Source organism: Octopus sinensis, linkage group LG29 (assembly GCF_006345805.1).
Source record: "Octopus sinensis linkage group LG29, ASM634580v1, whole genome shotgun sequence".
Taxonomy (NCBI): Eukaryota; Metazoa; Mollusca; class Cephalopoda; order Octopoda; family Octopodidae; genus Octopus; species Octopus sinensis.
Window position 1 is genome coordinate 7297491 of NC_043025.1, and position 16571 is coordinate 7314061.

The 16571-nt window shown below is 38.7% G+C and overlaps 1 protein-coding gene across 1 annotated transcript in view; it reads right to left on the reverse strand.

Moving 5' to 3' along the window:
• Window positions 1-3112: 3112 nt before the first annotated feature.
• The window catches only part of LOC115226109 (probable ATP-dependent RNA helicase DHX37), an 81587-nt gene continuing 68128 nt past the window's right edge, over window positions 3113-16571 (reverse strand). Inside the window, exons 28-32 of the mRNA XM_029797093.2 lie at window positions 12871-12985; window positions 9867-10004; window positions 7811-7979; window positions 4459-4556; window positions 3113-3279 (exon numbers count right to left, since the gene is read on the reverse strand). Of these exons, the coding sequence (XP_029652953.1) occupies window positions 3203-3279; window positions 4459-4556; window positions 7811-7979; window positions 9867-10004; window positions 12871-12985 (597 nt within the window). The 3' untranslated portion in view covers window positions 3113-3202. The remainder of the gene's footprint in view (window positions 3280-4458; window positions 4557-7810; window positions 7980-9866; window positions 10005-12870; window positions 12986-16571) is intronic.

Consider the following 16571-nt stretch of genomic DNA (forward strand, 5'->3'; position numbering starts at 1 on the left):
CTGGCTTCTGTGCCGGTGGCACGTAAAATACACCAATCCGACCGTGGCCGTTGCCAGCCTCGCCTGGCACCTGTAAAAAGCACCCACTACACTCACGGAGTGGTTGGCGTTAGGAAGGGCGTCCAGCAGTAGAAACACTGCCAGATCAGACTGGAGCCCGGTGCAGCCTTCTGGCTTCCCAGATCCCCGGTCGAACCGTCCAACCCATGCTAGCATGGAGAACGGACGTTAAACGATGATGATATCACTGCATATCTTTCCCGCCTTAGTTCTAGGGAAATTTACAAGAAAAAAATTCACAGCTTTTCAAAAAGGTGCCTGGTTTTTTATACTTTCACCTCCGCCTTAGCGAAGATGGAGGCATTGTTTTCAGTCATGTTTGTTTGTCCGTGGACAAGATATCTCAAGAACAACAGGATGGATTCAGATGAAACTTTCAAGGATGTTTGACCTCATGACTGACACAAACTGATTAGAGTCTGGGATCGATCCAGTACTGGACAAGGATTCTGGATTATTCTGCTGGTTTTTTTACTTACTTTTTGAGAGCAGTCGGGTTCATTATTGGTATTCTCGTTAGTGAGAGCAGTCAAGTTTGTCGATCAACATCAATGGAAATTGCAGCTGTGATACCAGTGCCGGTGACAAGTAAGCGAACCATCCGATCGTGGCCGTTGCCAGCCTTACTTGGCCCCCATGCCAGTGGCACGTAAAAAGCACTATCCGTCCGTGGCCGTTTGCCAACCCCGTCTGGCACCTGTGTGGGTGGCACGTAAAGAGCACCCACTACACTCACTCACGGAGTGGTTGGCGTTAGGAAGGGCATCCAGCCGTAGAAACACAGCCAGACCAGACTGGAGCCTGGTGCAGCCTTCTGGCTTCCCAGACCCCAGGTAGCTAGCATGGAAAGCGGACGCTAAATGATGATGATGATGATTCTCATTTTAAAAATCAGCTCTGGCTAATCGTTGACAGGGCATTGGTGTTGCCTTGGCAGAGGTTTGTGCTCTCTGAGTGCTCTTGTTTATAATAAAATTGTTTAGCTGAAACAATGAGGGCTGATCAGGGGCTGTGGAGTCAAAACAAAAACTTCAACTCCGACACCACTGACTCCGAATCCTCTTTATGTAATTAAGTGATTGTGGTCTACATATCTCATAAAGCACATGCATACACTTGTACTTTGAGTAGGCCTATATGTTATAATTGGTTTATTAAAAAGAATAAAGATATTTATATATTTGTTGTGTAATATTTTTTATGTGAAGTCGTGTGTTGAAACAGATATTGTTATATTTCGGAATGGTCATTTTTGCCAGTTTAGCCAATAAAAACACACGCACTATATATTTGGTGTTACTTTGCTTCAGTGTTATTTATTTTTTACATTAATCTTAATCTTATTTCGGCCAGAGTTCTTTTGTCACACTCCTGTGACCGCATCAGTGGTCCTTTGTTTTCTTCTTACTTATTTGTGTCTCTCCTTAATAACCGTCAGCTATTCAAAATAGTTAGTAAATCACAGCAAATCACCACATCTTCTGGTCCCTTGTCATTTCCTCAGTGAGGCCCAGCATCCGAAGATCCTACCTAGATGCTTAAAACAATTTACTAAAAGAGCCTTGTTGTTAATTAATCTGGTATTCAGAACATTAATTAACAAGAAATTTTCCCCAAGACACCTGATGAAGGCTGGAGGGTATATCAGCCAAAATGTTGTGTTAACAACAAAGATGAGGACAAATATCCATCAAATGTAAATAATCTCTCTATATATAAACGGCTTTCTTCTTTCTTATTTGTGTGTCTCTCCTTACTAATGGTCAGAAAGAAGAAAGCAAAGGACCACTGATGAGGTCACAGGAGTGTGACGAAAGAACTCTGGCCGAAATAAGATTAAGATTAATGTAAAAAATAAATAACACTGAAGCAAAATCATCATCATCATCATCATTTAGCGTCCGTTTTCCATGCTAGCATGGGTTGGACGGTTTAACTGGGGTCTGTGAAGCCGGAAGGCTTCATCAGGCCCAGTCAGATTTGGCAGTGTTTCTACGGCTGGATGCCCTTCCTAATGCCAACCACTCCGCGAGTGTAGTGGGTGTTTTTTATGTGCCACCTGCACAGGTGCCAGACAGAGCTGGCACAACGGCCACGAACGGAGGGTGCTTTTACGTGTCACCGGCACGGGGCCAGGCGGTGCTGGCAACGGACACGAACGGATGGTGCTTTTACGTGCCACCGACACGGGGCCTGACACCAAATATATAGTGCGTGTGTTTTTATTGGCTAAACTGGCAAAATGACCATTCCGAAATATAACAATAAAGATACTGTGAGTCGGAGTCGGAGTCAGTATAGTTTTACTGACTCCGATTCCGATTCCAGCTACTGTTTAATTGTTTCTGACTGACTCTGACTCCACAGCCCTGGGGTTCACGACAGAAAGGGCATTCAACCAGAGAAAATCTGACTTAACTAATTCTATCTAACCCAGTCAAGCAGAGAAGAGTGCTTGTTAAAAACAATTATTCTTTTCTTTTACTGTCTTACTGGTGTCAGTCATTTGACTGTGGCCATGCTGGAGCACCACCTTAATGGGGTTTTTTTTTAACCCCGGACTTATTTTTTGTAAGTGTAGTACTTACTCTCTTTCTCTCTCTTTTATTTGTTTCAGTCATTTGACTGCAGCCATGCTGGAGCACCGCCTTTAATCGAGCAACTCGACACTGGGACTTATTCTTTTGTAAGCCCAGTACTTATTATATCGGTCTCTTTTGCCAATCCGCTAAGTAACGGGGACATAAACACACCAGCATTGGTATCTTTTGCAGAACCGTTAGGTTAAGGGACATAAACACACCAGTTGTCAAGCAATGGAAATGGTGACAGACACAGACATACACACACACACACACACACACATACACATATATATATGATGGGCTTCTTTAAGTTTCCATCTACGAAATCCACTCACAAGGCTTTAGTAGAAGATGCTTGCCCAAGGTGACATGCAGTGGGACTGAACCCAAAGCCATGTGGTTGGGAAGCAAGCTTCTTACCACACAGCCATGCAAACATATACACAAAAAATTAACAAGGAAAACAGTTTAGAAATATAAATAAATATATATTTATCTTTTAGTCAATGACTTTTTACATTAAAAATGATCGTTAGTGATGCTAACAAAGGAAGCAATTAGACTGGTGGCCATAGTTCTTTTACTGCGGCATGTTGTTCCTCAGGTAACCATTTCAAGTATTCTGCTAGAAGATCTACAAAGAAAACAAATTAAACAAATTGTTAATAACTGGGGCTGCAGAAGAGAATTAAAGCATTCGAGCTTTGGTGTTGGAGAAGACTTTTACGGATTCCATGGACAGCGAGGCTCACCAATGGAGAAGTTCTTAAGCAGATCAGGCCGAAAATGTCGCTAGAAGCTAGGATCACCAAGCATAGATTGGCATGTTTCGGTCATGTTATGCGAAGAAAATCCCTGGCGGAGGACATCATGCTCGGAATGGTCAGTGGCAAGAGAGGAAGAGGCCGACCAAGAACCCGCTGGCTTGACACCATCAAGAGTGATACCAGAATGGACATGGCCAGTCTTAAAGAAGCAGCCCAGGATAGAACTGACTGGAGGACACTGATCCAACGAGTGACCGAGAGTCAACTCAGCACATAGATAGATAGATAGATATATGTGTGTATATATATGTGTGTGTATATATGTGTATATATATATATATATGGACACTAAAGAAAGCTGACCAGAAGAGAATTAATGCATTCGAGCTTTGGTGTTGGAGAAGACTTTTACGAATTCCATGGACAGTGAGGCTCACCAATGGAGAAGTTCTTAAGCAGATCAGGCCGAAAATGTCGCTAGAAGCTAGGATCACCAAGCATAGATTGGCATATTTCAGTCATATTATGTGGAGAAAATCCCCGGAGAAGGACATCATGCTCGGAATGGTCAATGGCAAGAGAGGAAGAGGCCGACCAAGAACCCGCTGGCTTGACACCATCAAGAGTGATATCAGAATGGACATAGCCAATTTGAAAGAAGCGGTCCAGGATAGAACTGACTGGAGGACACTGATCCAACGAGTGACCGAGAGTCGACTTCGACTGGGCGGATAGAGAGATAGATAGGGGCTGATATTCAATCTATCCATCCATCTTCTCTTCCCACTATTTCTGAGAGGGTTGTGGAGGTAGAGTCCTGAGGTACCTCCTACATAGGGTCCTATCAGAAGCAACCATCATTACTCTTTTCCTGCTGGGTCCCTAACCATGACAAACAGAGACGATGGATATCATCTAACCATGTCTACCCTTAGGTCGAATTCGGCGCAAGTCGGGGAATCCCTGTACTTATATTACACCATATAAACACCAGTGTAAGTTACACCATAAAATCACAGAATTATGTGATGACAAAAAATACTTACAAGTCTTATTCTTCGACCATTCGTCTGTTAGCGACTTCTTGTCATCGACATCTGCAGCCAGAAGGCATCTCACTAGTTTCTCTGTTTCTGGTTTTAGCCTGTCCAGGAAGAAGCAATAAAGAAATATTAGTCTTTAACATTTAGCCGTTTTATTATCCCAATTTCTCCTTAGAATCCCAAAGTTGCTTCATCCTTTTTTGTCCTAATTTCTCCTTAGAAACCCAAATTTGCTTCATCCCTTTTTGTCCTAATTTCTCCTTAGAAACCCAAATTCGCTTCATCCCTTTTTGTCCTAATTTCTCTTTAGAAACCCAAAGTAGCTTCATCCCTTTCTTGTCCAAATTTCTGCTTAGAAACTCAAAGTAACTTCATCCTTTTTTGTCCTAATTTCTCCTTAGAAACCAAAAGTTGCTTCATCCCGCTTTCGTCCTAATTTTTCCTTAGAAACCCAAAGTAACTTCATCCCTTTTTATCCTAATTTCTCCTTAGAAACCCAAAATAGCTTCATCCCTTTCTTGTCCTAATTTTTCCTTAGAAACCCAAAGTAGCTTCATCCTTTTTTGTCCTAATTTCTCCTTAGAACCAAAAGTTGCTTCATCCCTTTTTGTCCTAATTTCTCCTTAGAAACCCAAAGTTGCTTCTTCTTTTTTGTCCTAATTTCTCTTAGAAAACCAAAAGTTGCTTCATCCTTTTTTGTCCTAATTTCTCCTTAGAAACCCAAATTGCTTCATCCTTTTTTGTCCTAATTTCTCCTTAGAAACCAAAAGTTGCTTCATCCTTTTTTGTCCTAATTTCTCCTTAGAAACCAAGTTGCTTCTTCCTTTTTTGTCCTAATTTCTCCTTAGAAACCCAATTTGCTTCATCCCAATTTCTCCTTAGAAACCCAAAGTTGCTTCATCCTTTTTTGTCCTAATTTCTCCTTAGAAACCCAAATTTGCTTCATCCCTTTTTGTCCTAATTTCTCCTTAGAACCAAAAGTTGCTTCATCCCTTTTTGTCCTAATTTCTCCTAGAAACCCAAAGTTGCTTCATCCTTTTTTTCCTAATTTCTCCTTAGAAACCCAAAGTAACTTCATCCTTTTTATCCTAATTTCTCTTAGAAACCCAAATTGCTTCATCCCTTTTTGTCCTAATTTCCCTTAGAAACCCAAAGTAACTTCATCCCTTTTTATCCTAATTTCTCCTAGAAACCAAAAGTTGCTTCATCCCTTTTTGTCCTAATTTCTCCTTAGAAACCCAAAGTAACTTCATCCCTTTTTATCCTAATTTCTCCTTAGAAACCAAAAGTTGCTTCATCCCTTTTTGTCCTAATTTCTCCTTAGAAACCCAAAGTTGCTTCATCCTTTTTTGTCCTAATTTCTCCTTAGAAACCCAAATTTGCTTCATCCCTTTTTGTCCTAATTTCTCCTTAGAAACCAAAAGTTGCTTCATCCCTTTTTGTCCTAATTTCTCCTTAGAAACCCAAAGTTGCTTCTTCCTATTTTGTCCTAATTTCTCCTTAGAAACCCAAAGTAACTTCATCCCTTTTTATCCTAATTTCTCCTTAGAAACCCAAAATAGCTTCATCCCTTTCTTGTCCTAATTTCTCCTTAGAAACCCAAAGTAACTTCATCCCTTTTTATCCTAATTTCTCCTTAGAAACCAAAAGTTGCTTCATCCCTTTTTGTCCTAATTTCTCCTTAGAAACCCAAAGTTGCTTCTTCCTTTTTTGTCCTAATTTCTCCTTAGAAACCCAAATTTGCTTCATCCATTTTTATCCTAATTTCTCCTTAGAAACCCAAAGTTGCTTCATCCTTTTTTGTCCTAATTTCTCCTTAGAAACCCAAATTTGCTTCATCCCTTTTTGTCCCAATTTCTCCTTAGAAACCAAAAGTTGCTTCATCCCTTTTTGTCCTAATTTCTCCTTAGAAACCCAAAGTTGCTTCTTCCTATTTTGTCCTAATTTCTCCTTAGAAACCCAAAGTAACTTCATCCCTTTTTATCCTAATTTCTCCTTAGAAACCAAAATAGCTTCATCCCTTTCTTGTCCTAATTTCTCCTTAGAAACCCAAAGTAACTTCATCCCTTTTTATCCTAATTTCTCCTTAGAAACCAAAAGTTGCTTCATCCCTTTTTGTCCTAATTTCTCCTTAGAAACCCAAAGTAACTTCATCCCTTTTTATCCTAATTTCTCCTTAGAAACCAAAAGTTGCTTCATCCCTTTTTGTCCTAATTTCTCCTTAGAAACCCAAATTTGCTTCATCCATTTTTATCCTAATTTCTCCTTAGAAACCCAAAGTTGCTTCATCCTTTTTTGTCCTAATTTCTCCTTAGAAACCCAAATTTGCTTCATCCCTTTTTGTCCTAATTTCTTCTTAGAAACCAAAAGTTGCTTCATCCCTTTTTGTCCTAATTTCTCCTTAGAAACCCAAAGTTGCTTCTTCCTATTTTGTCCTAATTTCTCCTTAGAAACCCAAAGTAACTTCATCCCTTTTTATCCTAATTTCTCCTTAGAAACCCAAAATAGCTTCATCCCTTTCTTGTCCTAATTTCTCCTTAGAAACCCAAAGTAACTTCATCCCTTTTTATCCTAATTTCTCCTTAGAAACCAAAAGTTGCTTAATCCCTTTTTGTCCTAATTTCTCCTTAGAAACCCAAAGTTGCTTCATCCTTTTTTGTCCTAATTTCTCCTTAGAAACCCAAATTTGCTTCATCCCTTTTTGTCCTAATTTCTCCTTAGAAACCCAAACTTGCTTCATCCTTTTTTGTCCTAATTTCTCCTTAGAAACCCAAATTTGCTTCATCCCTTTTTGTCCTAATTCCTCCTTAGAAACCAAAAGTTGCTTCATCCCTTTTTGTCCTAATTTCTCCTTAGAAACCCAAATTTGCTTCATCCCTTTTTGTCCTAATTTCTCCTTAGAAACCCAAAGTTGCTTCATCCTTTTTTGTCCTAATTTCTCCTTAGAAACCCAAATTTGCTTCATCCCTTTTTGTCCTAATTTCTCCTTAGAAACCCAAAGTTGCTTCATCCCTTTTTGTCCTAATTTCTCCTTAGAAACCCAAAGTTGCTTCTTCCTTTTTTGTCCTAATTTCTCCTTAGAAACCCAGAGTAACTTCATCCCTTTTTATCCTAATTTCTCCTTAGAAACCCAAAATAGCTTCATCCCTTTCTCCTAATTTTTCCTTAGAAACTTAAAGTAGCTTCATCCTTTTTTGTCCTAATTTCTCCATAGAAACCCAAAGCTGCTTCATCCCTTTTTGTCCTAATTTCTCCTTCTTCACAGCCATTTATACTAAGTGGTTTCTCGCCTTGTTTGGGACTTTCTTATAAACAAAAAACAAAAAAAAACCCACAATAACAGCATTCTTCTTACCTGGACCAGTATTTTACCATCACACAGGGCGGATCTTTCATATGAGGGACAAACTTTTTCAATGCAGGACAGACTTCGCCTTCAAGAAAGAACCTGCCGAACCATTTATAAAGATCGGAACCTTTCGGAAACTCGAGTTCAAGAATGTCAAATGGCCAGCACTTGGGGCCTACAGAGATATAAAAAACAATCATATTAAAGAAATATATAGCAATGGAAAGGACGGTGATCAAAGGGAGCTTGTTATTGGTGTTTAGCCCTAAGTCAGCTTTGACCCAGTAGGGGTCTGTTCATGATCATTCCTGTCATTTATTCAGACATTGTGTATCTAAGACTACATTGGGATCTTTTCCTTTTGAACGGCAGTTTTCAACACAATTTCTAGTTAACTAAACACTTTTAAACTTCGTATACTGATAGAATGTGTCAAAATAAAACATTTTTTTCTCTTGGCTTTCTTGAGAGAATTGTAATTTGTAAGTTTAACGTAGTTTAATTTTTCGAATTTTAACCAATCCCAGTTACAAAAAAACAGACATTTTAATATGGTGTCATCATCATGATCATCATCATCATCGTTTAACGTCCGTTCTCCATGCTGGCATGGGTTGGACGGTTCGACCGGGAATCCGGGAAGCCATAAGGCAGCACCAGGCTCCGGTCTTATCTGGCAGTGTTTCTACAGCTGGATGCCCTTCCTAACGCCAACCACTCCGTGAGTGTAGTGGGTGCTTTTTACGTGCCACCTGCACTGGTGCCAGGCGAGGCTGGCATCGGCCACGGTCGGATTGGTGCATTTTACATGCCACCGGCACGGAAGCCAGTCGAGGCGGCACTGGCATCGGCCACGATTCGGATAGTGCTTTTTATGTATCTCCAGTCCAAGGCTCCTGGCATCTGCCGGGTGCCAGTCATAGGATTGGTTCAATTTCGATTTAATTCAATCAAGGAAAGAAAGTTGTGAATCTAATCTAGTCAACAGCTTCTCATGAAGATAACATGGACGCTGTTCAGGCTCAAAAGATTGACCGTTAAGTAAACCTCCTAGAAGAATGTGAAGACACAGACTGGGAAGTGGAGCATTTTCCAATCGAAATTAGATGTACATGAGTCTGACACTGTATTGGACACAGTGTGAGACTCATCGAAAAGTCAATACCACCATGACCAATATCCAAACTACAATAGAAAAGGCTAGCCACTGGATTTGGTTAAAAAGAGACGATGAGCGATGGCTAGAAGAATATTGAGTTTTATATGACAACCAGTTGATCTAGCAAGTGGGGCCTCGTATCAGTGAGGACAGCCGATGCACATTGATGTGGCCCAAACCTACTTTTGGGCCACCCTCCCTCTCTCTCTTTCGGAGAGGCACTGAGCAGCTATACGCACACATACACACACGGCAGTAACTTCCACCTACCGAATTCAATCACAAAGCTCCGGTCGGCTCGGGGCTACAGATATATATATATATATATATAATATATATATATACATACACACACACATATATATATATATACACACACACTCACACATATCACATATATACATATACACACACACACACATATATATATATATATATATATATGAGCCAGGAGAAATATATATATACATATATGTATGTATTTTTATAGATACATATATACATATATACCTGGATTTGGTTAAAAGAGACGATGAGCGATGGCTAGAAGAATATTGAGCTATATTCAATAACCAGTTGATCAAGCAAGTAGGGCCTCATATCAGTGAAGGTGGCCGGTGTGCATTGATGCCATCGAGAGGTAGGCCCCAAAACAGCATGCATTCACTAGTTTCCGGTTTGCGGAGCTCTCAACTGGTAGCATTTGCATGTGAAAGTTGTTTGAAGGGCATCACATAACTTAGCAGTTCAGCAAAAGAAATCAATAAAATAAGTACCATAAAAAAAATAGTTAAGTCCTGGGGTCAATTTGTTCAGCTAAGTCTTTCAAGGAAATGTTCCAGCATGGCCACGATCCAACGATTGAAACAAGTAAAAGATGAAATGTAAAAATTCCTAACTTACCAAAAGTTCCAGACATGTGACAGAAAACTTTTCCTGTCTTTGGATCAAATCTTGGCGCCGGAGATTCTTCGGGTTTGGAAAACTGGCACAGATTCGGTAATATCAATGGGAACCACTGTGCCTCGACACCAGCAACAACTGTAGAAATAAGGAATGGTTTAGAGAGATGCAAAGGCAGTCGGAAGAGATTTTTAGGGGTCAGTGAGGACGGGTATGAGGGGTGGTGCATGTGCAGTTACAGGGTGCCACTGCATCCACCATTTGTTGGTATCTACTCAGGTCATCATCATCATCATCATCATCTAATCTCACCTAAACCTTGTGTATAACACGCACCCCTTCTCTAACTTGAGTCAAGGTCTATATAACGTCCTTGGTTTGTAAAAAGGTATACGGTAACATCCTTTATTATTATTGTATATATAACATAATGCAAACGTGTATACGCAGGGGATTTTTAGGGGGCTGTACCTCTGAAAAACCTAAACCTTGTGTATAATACGCACCCCTTCTCTAACTTGAGTCAAGGTCTATATAACGTCCTTGGTTTATAAAAAGGTATACGTTAACGTCCTTTATTATTATTGTATATATAACATAATGCAAACGTGTATACGCAGGGGATTTTTAGGGGGCTGTACCTCTGAAAAACCTAAACCTTGTGTATAATACGCACCCCTTCTCTAACTTGAGTCAAGGTCTATATAACGTCCTTGGTTTGTAAAAAGGTATATGGTAACGTCCTTTATTATTATTGTATATATAACAATGCAAACGTGTATACGCAGGGGATTTTTAAGGGGCTGTACCTCTGAAAAACCTAAACCTTGTGTATAATACGCACCCCTTCTCTAACTTGAGTCAAGGTCTATATAACGTCCTTGGTGTGTAAAAAGGTATACGTTAACGTCCTTTATTATTATTGTATATATAACATAATGCAAACGTGTATACGCAGGGGATTTTTAGGGGGCTGTACCTCTGAAAAATCTAAACCTTGTGTATAATACGCACCCCTTCTCTAACTTGAGTCAAGGAGGTCTATATAACGTCCTTGGTTTGTAAAAAGGTATACAGTAATATCCTTTATTATTATTATGTATATATAACATAATACAAACATGTAGCCTTTTTGTGCATTTTGTTTGCAGAAAATAAAGAAATAACAGTAATAACGTTTAATAAATGTTGCGTACTGCAAGTTATGGATGATTTAACCCTTTCATTACCAACCCCACTGAAACTGCCTCTGGCTCTGTAATACAAATGTCTTGTTTTCATAAGTTTTGAATTAAAATCCCCCACCAGACCTTACACAATTTATGTTCCTAACACTAGCTGAATGATAACTAAGTTATTTTACTAAATTCTTTGTTATATTTAAAATCACTTGAAAGAAACACAGAGCATCTCAACAGAAATAGGGTAACAAAGGGGTTAAGGTATTTTCATGCCCGACATCACAAAATGTGTCTGAATAAACATTGCTGGACAGCAAATAGAGACTCGGACATTGCTTAGAAAATATTTTTCATTTTTAACCTTGTATATAGTACGCACTAGGGACTTTGACCCTTAAATTTTGGGGAAAATAAGCGGATTATACTCGAAGATTTATGGTAACTATTTCTTTAAAAAAAATTAATTTTTTCCTATGCATGGTGACTTTTGAATCATCTGTTCTCAAAAATAGCGTTCGTAACACTTTATCTCGTTCGGCTTAACAGCCCTTCTTGTCTTGTTATTCTCCTTGTCCTGTCTTTTACTCTTTATATTTTGTACTGTTGTTACTGTCCTGTTTTTGTTACCATTTTTACCCCTCCACAAAAAGATCTCAAATTTTATTTAATTTGCTTTTCGCAGGAAAGAAAGTTTCTATCGAAGATGCGTATCGCCTTCACCTTCGAAACGCAGAGTAGGTGAAACCATGGCGACTGAAGAAGGGGAATTTTCCTTGTGTTATTTGTCCTGTACTCTATTTTTTTGTTGTTTAAGAAAAATGTCCATTTCCTTGGTTTTGTGTTTATGTTTTCGTTTCTCATTGTGTTCGACGTTTTTTTGGTGTCCTGTACCCATATATGCATGTATATATACATGTAGAGGTAGGTACGTACATATATGTATGTATATATGCATATGTTTTATTTATTAATTTATATATACATATATCAGGTCAGATATGGGAGAATGCTCCATTGTAGTGTTTGGAACATTTACCATTTGTCAGTATCTGCTCAGGTCATCCTGAACAATCCTCTGAGTAGAGTCTTAGTTGATCCCCATCTCCACAAGATACCGCCTCATCTGCTGTGACCATGAGGCATTTGGTCGACCAACATAAGCCATCGACCCAGCAGGATTCTCGGAGAAGAGAGCAGAATACGCAGGTTCCGACTTGGAAAATTGAGCAACATGACCAAACAATGTGAACTGAAGCTCCTGAATTTGGTTAAAAAGAGACGATGAGAGATGGCTAGAAGAATATTGAGCTTTATATGACAACTAGTTCATCTAGCAAGCAGGGCCTCGCATCAGTGAGGGCAGCCGGTGCACATTGATGTGGCCCAAACCTACTTTTGGGCCACCCTGTATATATAATATAAACAGATATATATATATATATATACACACACATATCACATATATACATTTGTTGGTATCTGACAAATCTGTGTTGTGGGGCTGCAGAGTTGCATTGTGGGACTGTAGAGCTGTGTTGTGGGTTACTAGAGATGTGTTGTGGAGGTGTAGAACCGTGTTGTGGGACTGTGGAGATGTGTTGTGGGATTGCGGAGATGTGTTGTGGGACTGCGGAGATGTGTTGTGGGATTGTGGAGATGTGTTGTGGGACTTTGGAGATGTGCTGTAGGACTGCGGAGATGTGTTGTGGGACTGTGGAGATGTGTTGTGGGACCGTGATCTATGTTATGGGGCTGCAGAGCTGTGTTGTGAGACTGTAGAGTTGTGTAGTGGGGCTGTTATATCAAAATTTTTCATAACTCACTTTTCATGTAGGGTTTCGCTGTTTCGTGAACAAACTGGTAGACAACATATTGGGGCCGTTTCTTGTGAAGAATGGATTCTGGGTGGATCCACACAGGGTCATTGGAGTCTAAGGTCTTTCAGAAATAAAGAATGAGAGAATGAGATTTTTTTTTTTGGAAGAGTGGTTGATATTTTAGAAGAACAAGAGAGAGAATGAGAGAGATTTTAGGAGAGTGAGAGATCTTTTAAGAGAAAGAGAGAGATCTTTTAGAACAGCAGTTCCCAAAGTGGGTAGTATTGCCCCCCTTCCCGGGGGCGCTGGAAGCTTGCAAGAGAGTATTGAAGAAAAGTAGGGTGATAACGGGGTAGTGAATCATGTAAAAAAAAAAATAATGGAAATAGAGTTGCATTGAAAGAGGTCTATGTTTGGGAGGGGGCGCTAGGAAAGTGGCCTAGGTGTCAAGGGGGCGGCAGCCTGAAAAAGTTTGGGAACCACTGTTTTAGAAGAATGAAAGAGATGTTTTAGGAGAAAGAATGAGATTTTGGAAGTGAGAGAGTAAGATCTTTAGAAGTGTGAGAGAAGGATTTTTTAAGAAAATGAGAGCTGTTGAGAGAGAGAGGGAGAAATAGCATCAAAACTTAATTAAAACAAAGAATGAAGATCACAACCCAACTGGCAACACTTAGGAAAAATACAAAATAAATTATAAATATTCAATATGAGAGACCTTATAAGTGACTTGACATTATGTGCGTATGTGTGTGTGTGTGTGTGTAGCTAGATATTGATCTCTCAATCAATCAGTGAAATTATCTGTTAATCAATATACACACATATGCATTTGTGTGTGTGTGTGTGTGTGTGTGTCTGTGTATGTATATATATATATATATATTATGTATGCCGTATATATATATATATATATGTATATATATATAATATATATATATAATGTATGTATATATATCTAAAATACATATTATATATATATATGATAATATATATATATATAACATATGTATATTATATATTATATATGTATGTATATATATATATGTATGTATATATATATATATATATATGTATGTATAATATATATAATATATATATATATGGTATGTATTATATATATATAGTATGTATATATATAAATATATATATATTATATAATATAGTATGATATATATATATACATACATCATCATCATCGTTTAGCGTCCGTTTTCCATGCTAGCATGGGTTGGACGGTTCTACTGGGGTCTGTGAAGCCAGAAGGCCTTCATCAGGCCCAGTCAAATCTGGCAGTGTTTCTACGGCTGGATGCCCTTCCTAACGCCAACCACTCCGTGAGTGTAGTGGGTGCTTTTTACGTGCCAACCACTGGTGCCAGACAGAGCTGGCAAACGGCCACGAACGGATGGTGCTTTTATGTGCCAGGCGAGGCTGGCAATGGACACGAAACGGGGCGGTGCTGGCAACGGTCGCGAAAACAGAAAGTTCTCTACATGCCACCGCATGGTAACACATCTGCAATTTCCATTGATCGATTTCGATCTGATCGTCATTGCCTCAACGGGTCTTCACAAGCAGAGTTTTGACATGCCACCGGCACTGGTAGCACATCCGCATTTCCATTGATCGATTCGATTCTGATCCTCACTTGCCTCATCACGTCTTCACAAGTAGAGTTTGTGTCCCAAGAAGGGAAGGTATGCATACGTAGGCTGGCCTCCATCCCATGTAGAGGCACGGTTATGGACTCACTTGTCCTGCCGGGTCTTCTCGCGCACGCACACCCAGAGGGCTCGGTCTCTAGTCATTTCCTCAGTGAGACTAAAGTTCGAAGGTCGTGCTTCACCACAAATACATACATACACACGCACACACATCTATCATGATCATTAATGTCCATTCTCATGCTGGCACGAGTTAGATGGCTTCACCCAGGACTGGTAAGCTAGTGATTTTACAGTTGGATGCTATTCCTAACACCAACCACCCGATCCACCAATCCATGCTCAAGCTTTTAGTCAGCCTGGGGCTATAGTAGAAGATAGTGCCCAAGGCATCATCTAATAGGCTCGAATCTGAAACACATATGATTGGGAAACAAATATTTTACCATGCAGCCACATCCGATTATGAACTACTGAACTTGAAATCAGAGGCTGAACATCCTATTGTGTCAGTGAACTAACACTCTACTCTTCTGTAGGTTATTATTCTAGACAATACATCCATTATTTATTTGCATGGCCAAGTAACAATTAATATAAACAGACAACGATTTTCTTTTTTTTGATTATCAGATATTGATTTGTATCATCTTACTATCCATTCATACGACTAGGCATTGAATGATTTCTATTTATTTGTATATAGATATTTATTGATTAGTACTAGAAGGTATTGCACCACCATATACTGGTATTGGTTTGTACCATAAGATATTGATTAGCACAAGATATTGATTTATTTTAAAAGGTGTAGATTTGTACCATCAGGTATCAATCTACATCAGATAATGACTTACACCACAAGCTATTGATTTGTATTGATTTCTTGTTTGATTTTACACAAAGTTAAGGTACATAACAAGATATTCTGCAATTAAGCTAAAATAGGTACCATTTTACTTTTCATGGTTAGATTTCTATGGCATTGTTAATGATGTCTACATTTATAACTGTTAAAGAAGAAAGCAATTTGCGGAGATTTCTGAATCTGTCCAACTTTTAGCAAAACAATAAACAAAGATCTTATGTGTCTTTGTGTGTACGTATGTGTATGCGTATAAATATATATATACATACATACACATAATATATATGTATATAAATATATATATATATACATACATATATATATATATACACATACATCATATATATACATACATATATATACATACATGCATATATATGTATATATATATATATATATATATATATATATAATATAAAGGAAATGGATAGTGTCACAAAATATGAATATATATATTCATATTTAGTGACAACTAACAGTATAACCTGGCTTTGCCTGGGATTAAGTTAGGATTATTAAGAAAATCAAGTTCTTTATTTCAAACCAAACTAAGTAACATTGACGTCAAATCTGGGCGAAATCTGTTGAAATTAGTATATATAAATATGGGCAACACACTCGCACGCACACACACATACACACACGTGCGTACATACACCTATTGCATACATGTTTTTTGTATGCATACATGTTCGTGTGTGTGTGTGTGTGTGTGTTGCCTGTATATCAACAAAACACTTTTTTCCCTCGATCGAAAAAACCAACAAAAGTCTTAACAAAAATTTACTTGTTGCTAGAAGGGGACTTAACTCTAGTTTGCAAACAATGGTGATTTCTCCAACTTGAAAATTGTTAAAAGTTTTAGTTGCAAATTTATTTTTACTGCTATTTGCTGGTGCCTCTGGTAAAGATAAGCTGACAAAAATACAGCTAGGGTCATGATAGATGTCCTCCTAAAATTGGAGCGACATGTGTGCTAATTTGTGGTCATGCATAAATTACATTCACATGCACACACACAAACCTCACTTTTATATATACAGTTTATAGTTTTATTTTTGGTAACACATTGCACATGGCTGTCTATATCAATTTCATATAAATATATAGGTGTGTGTGTGTGGAGGAGTATGTGTGTGTATACATACATGCATACATCCATACATACATGCATG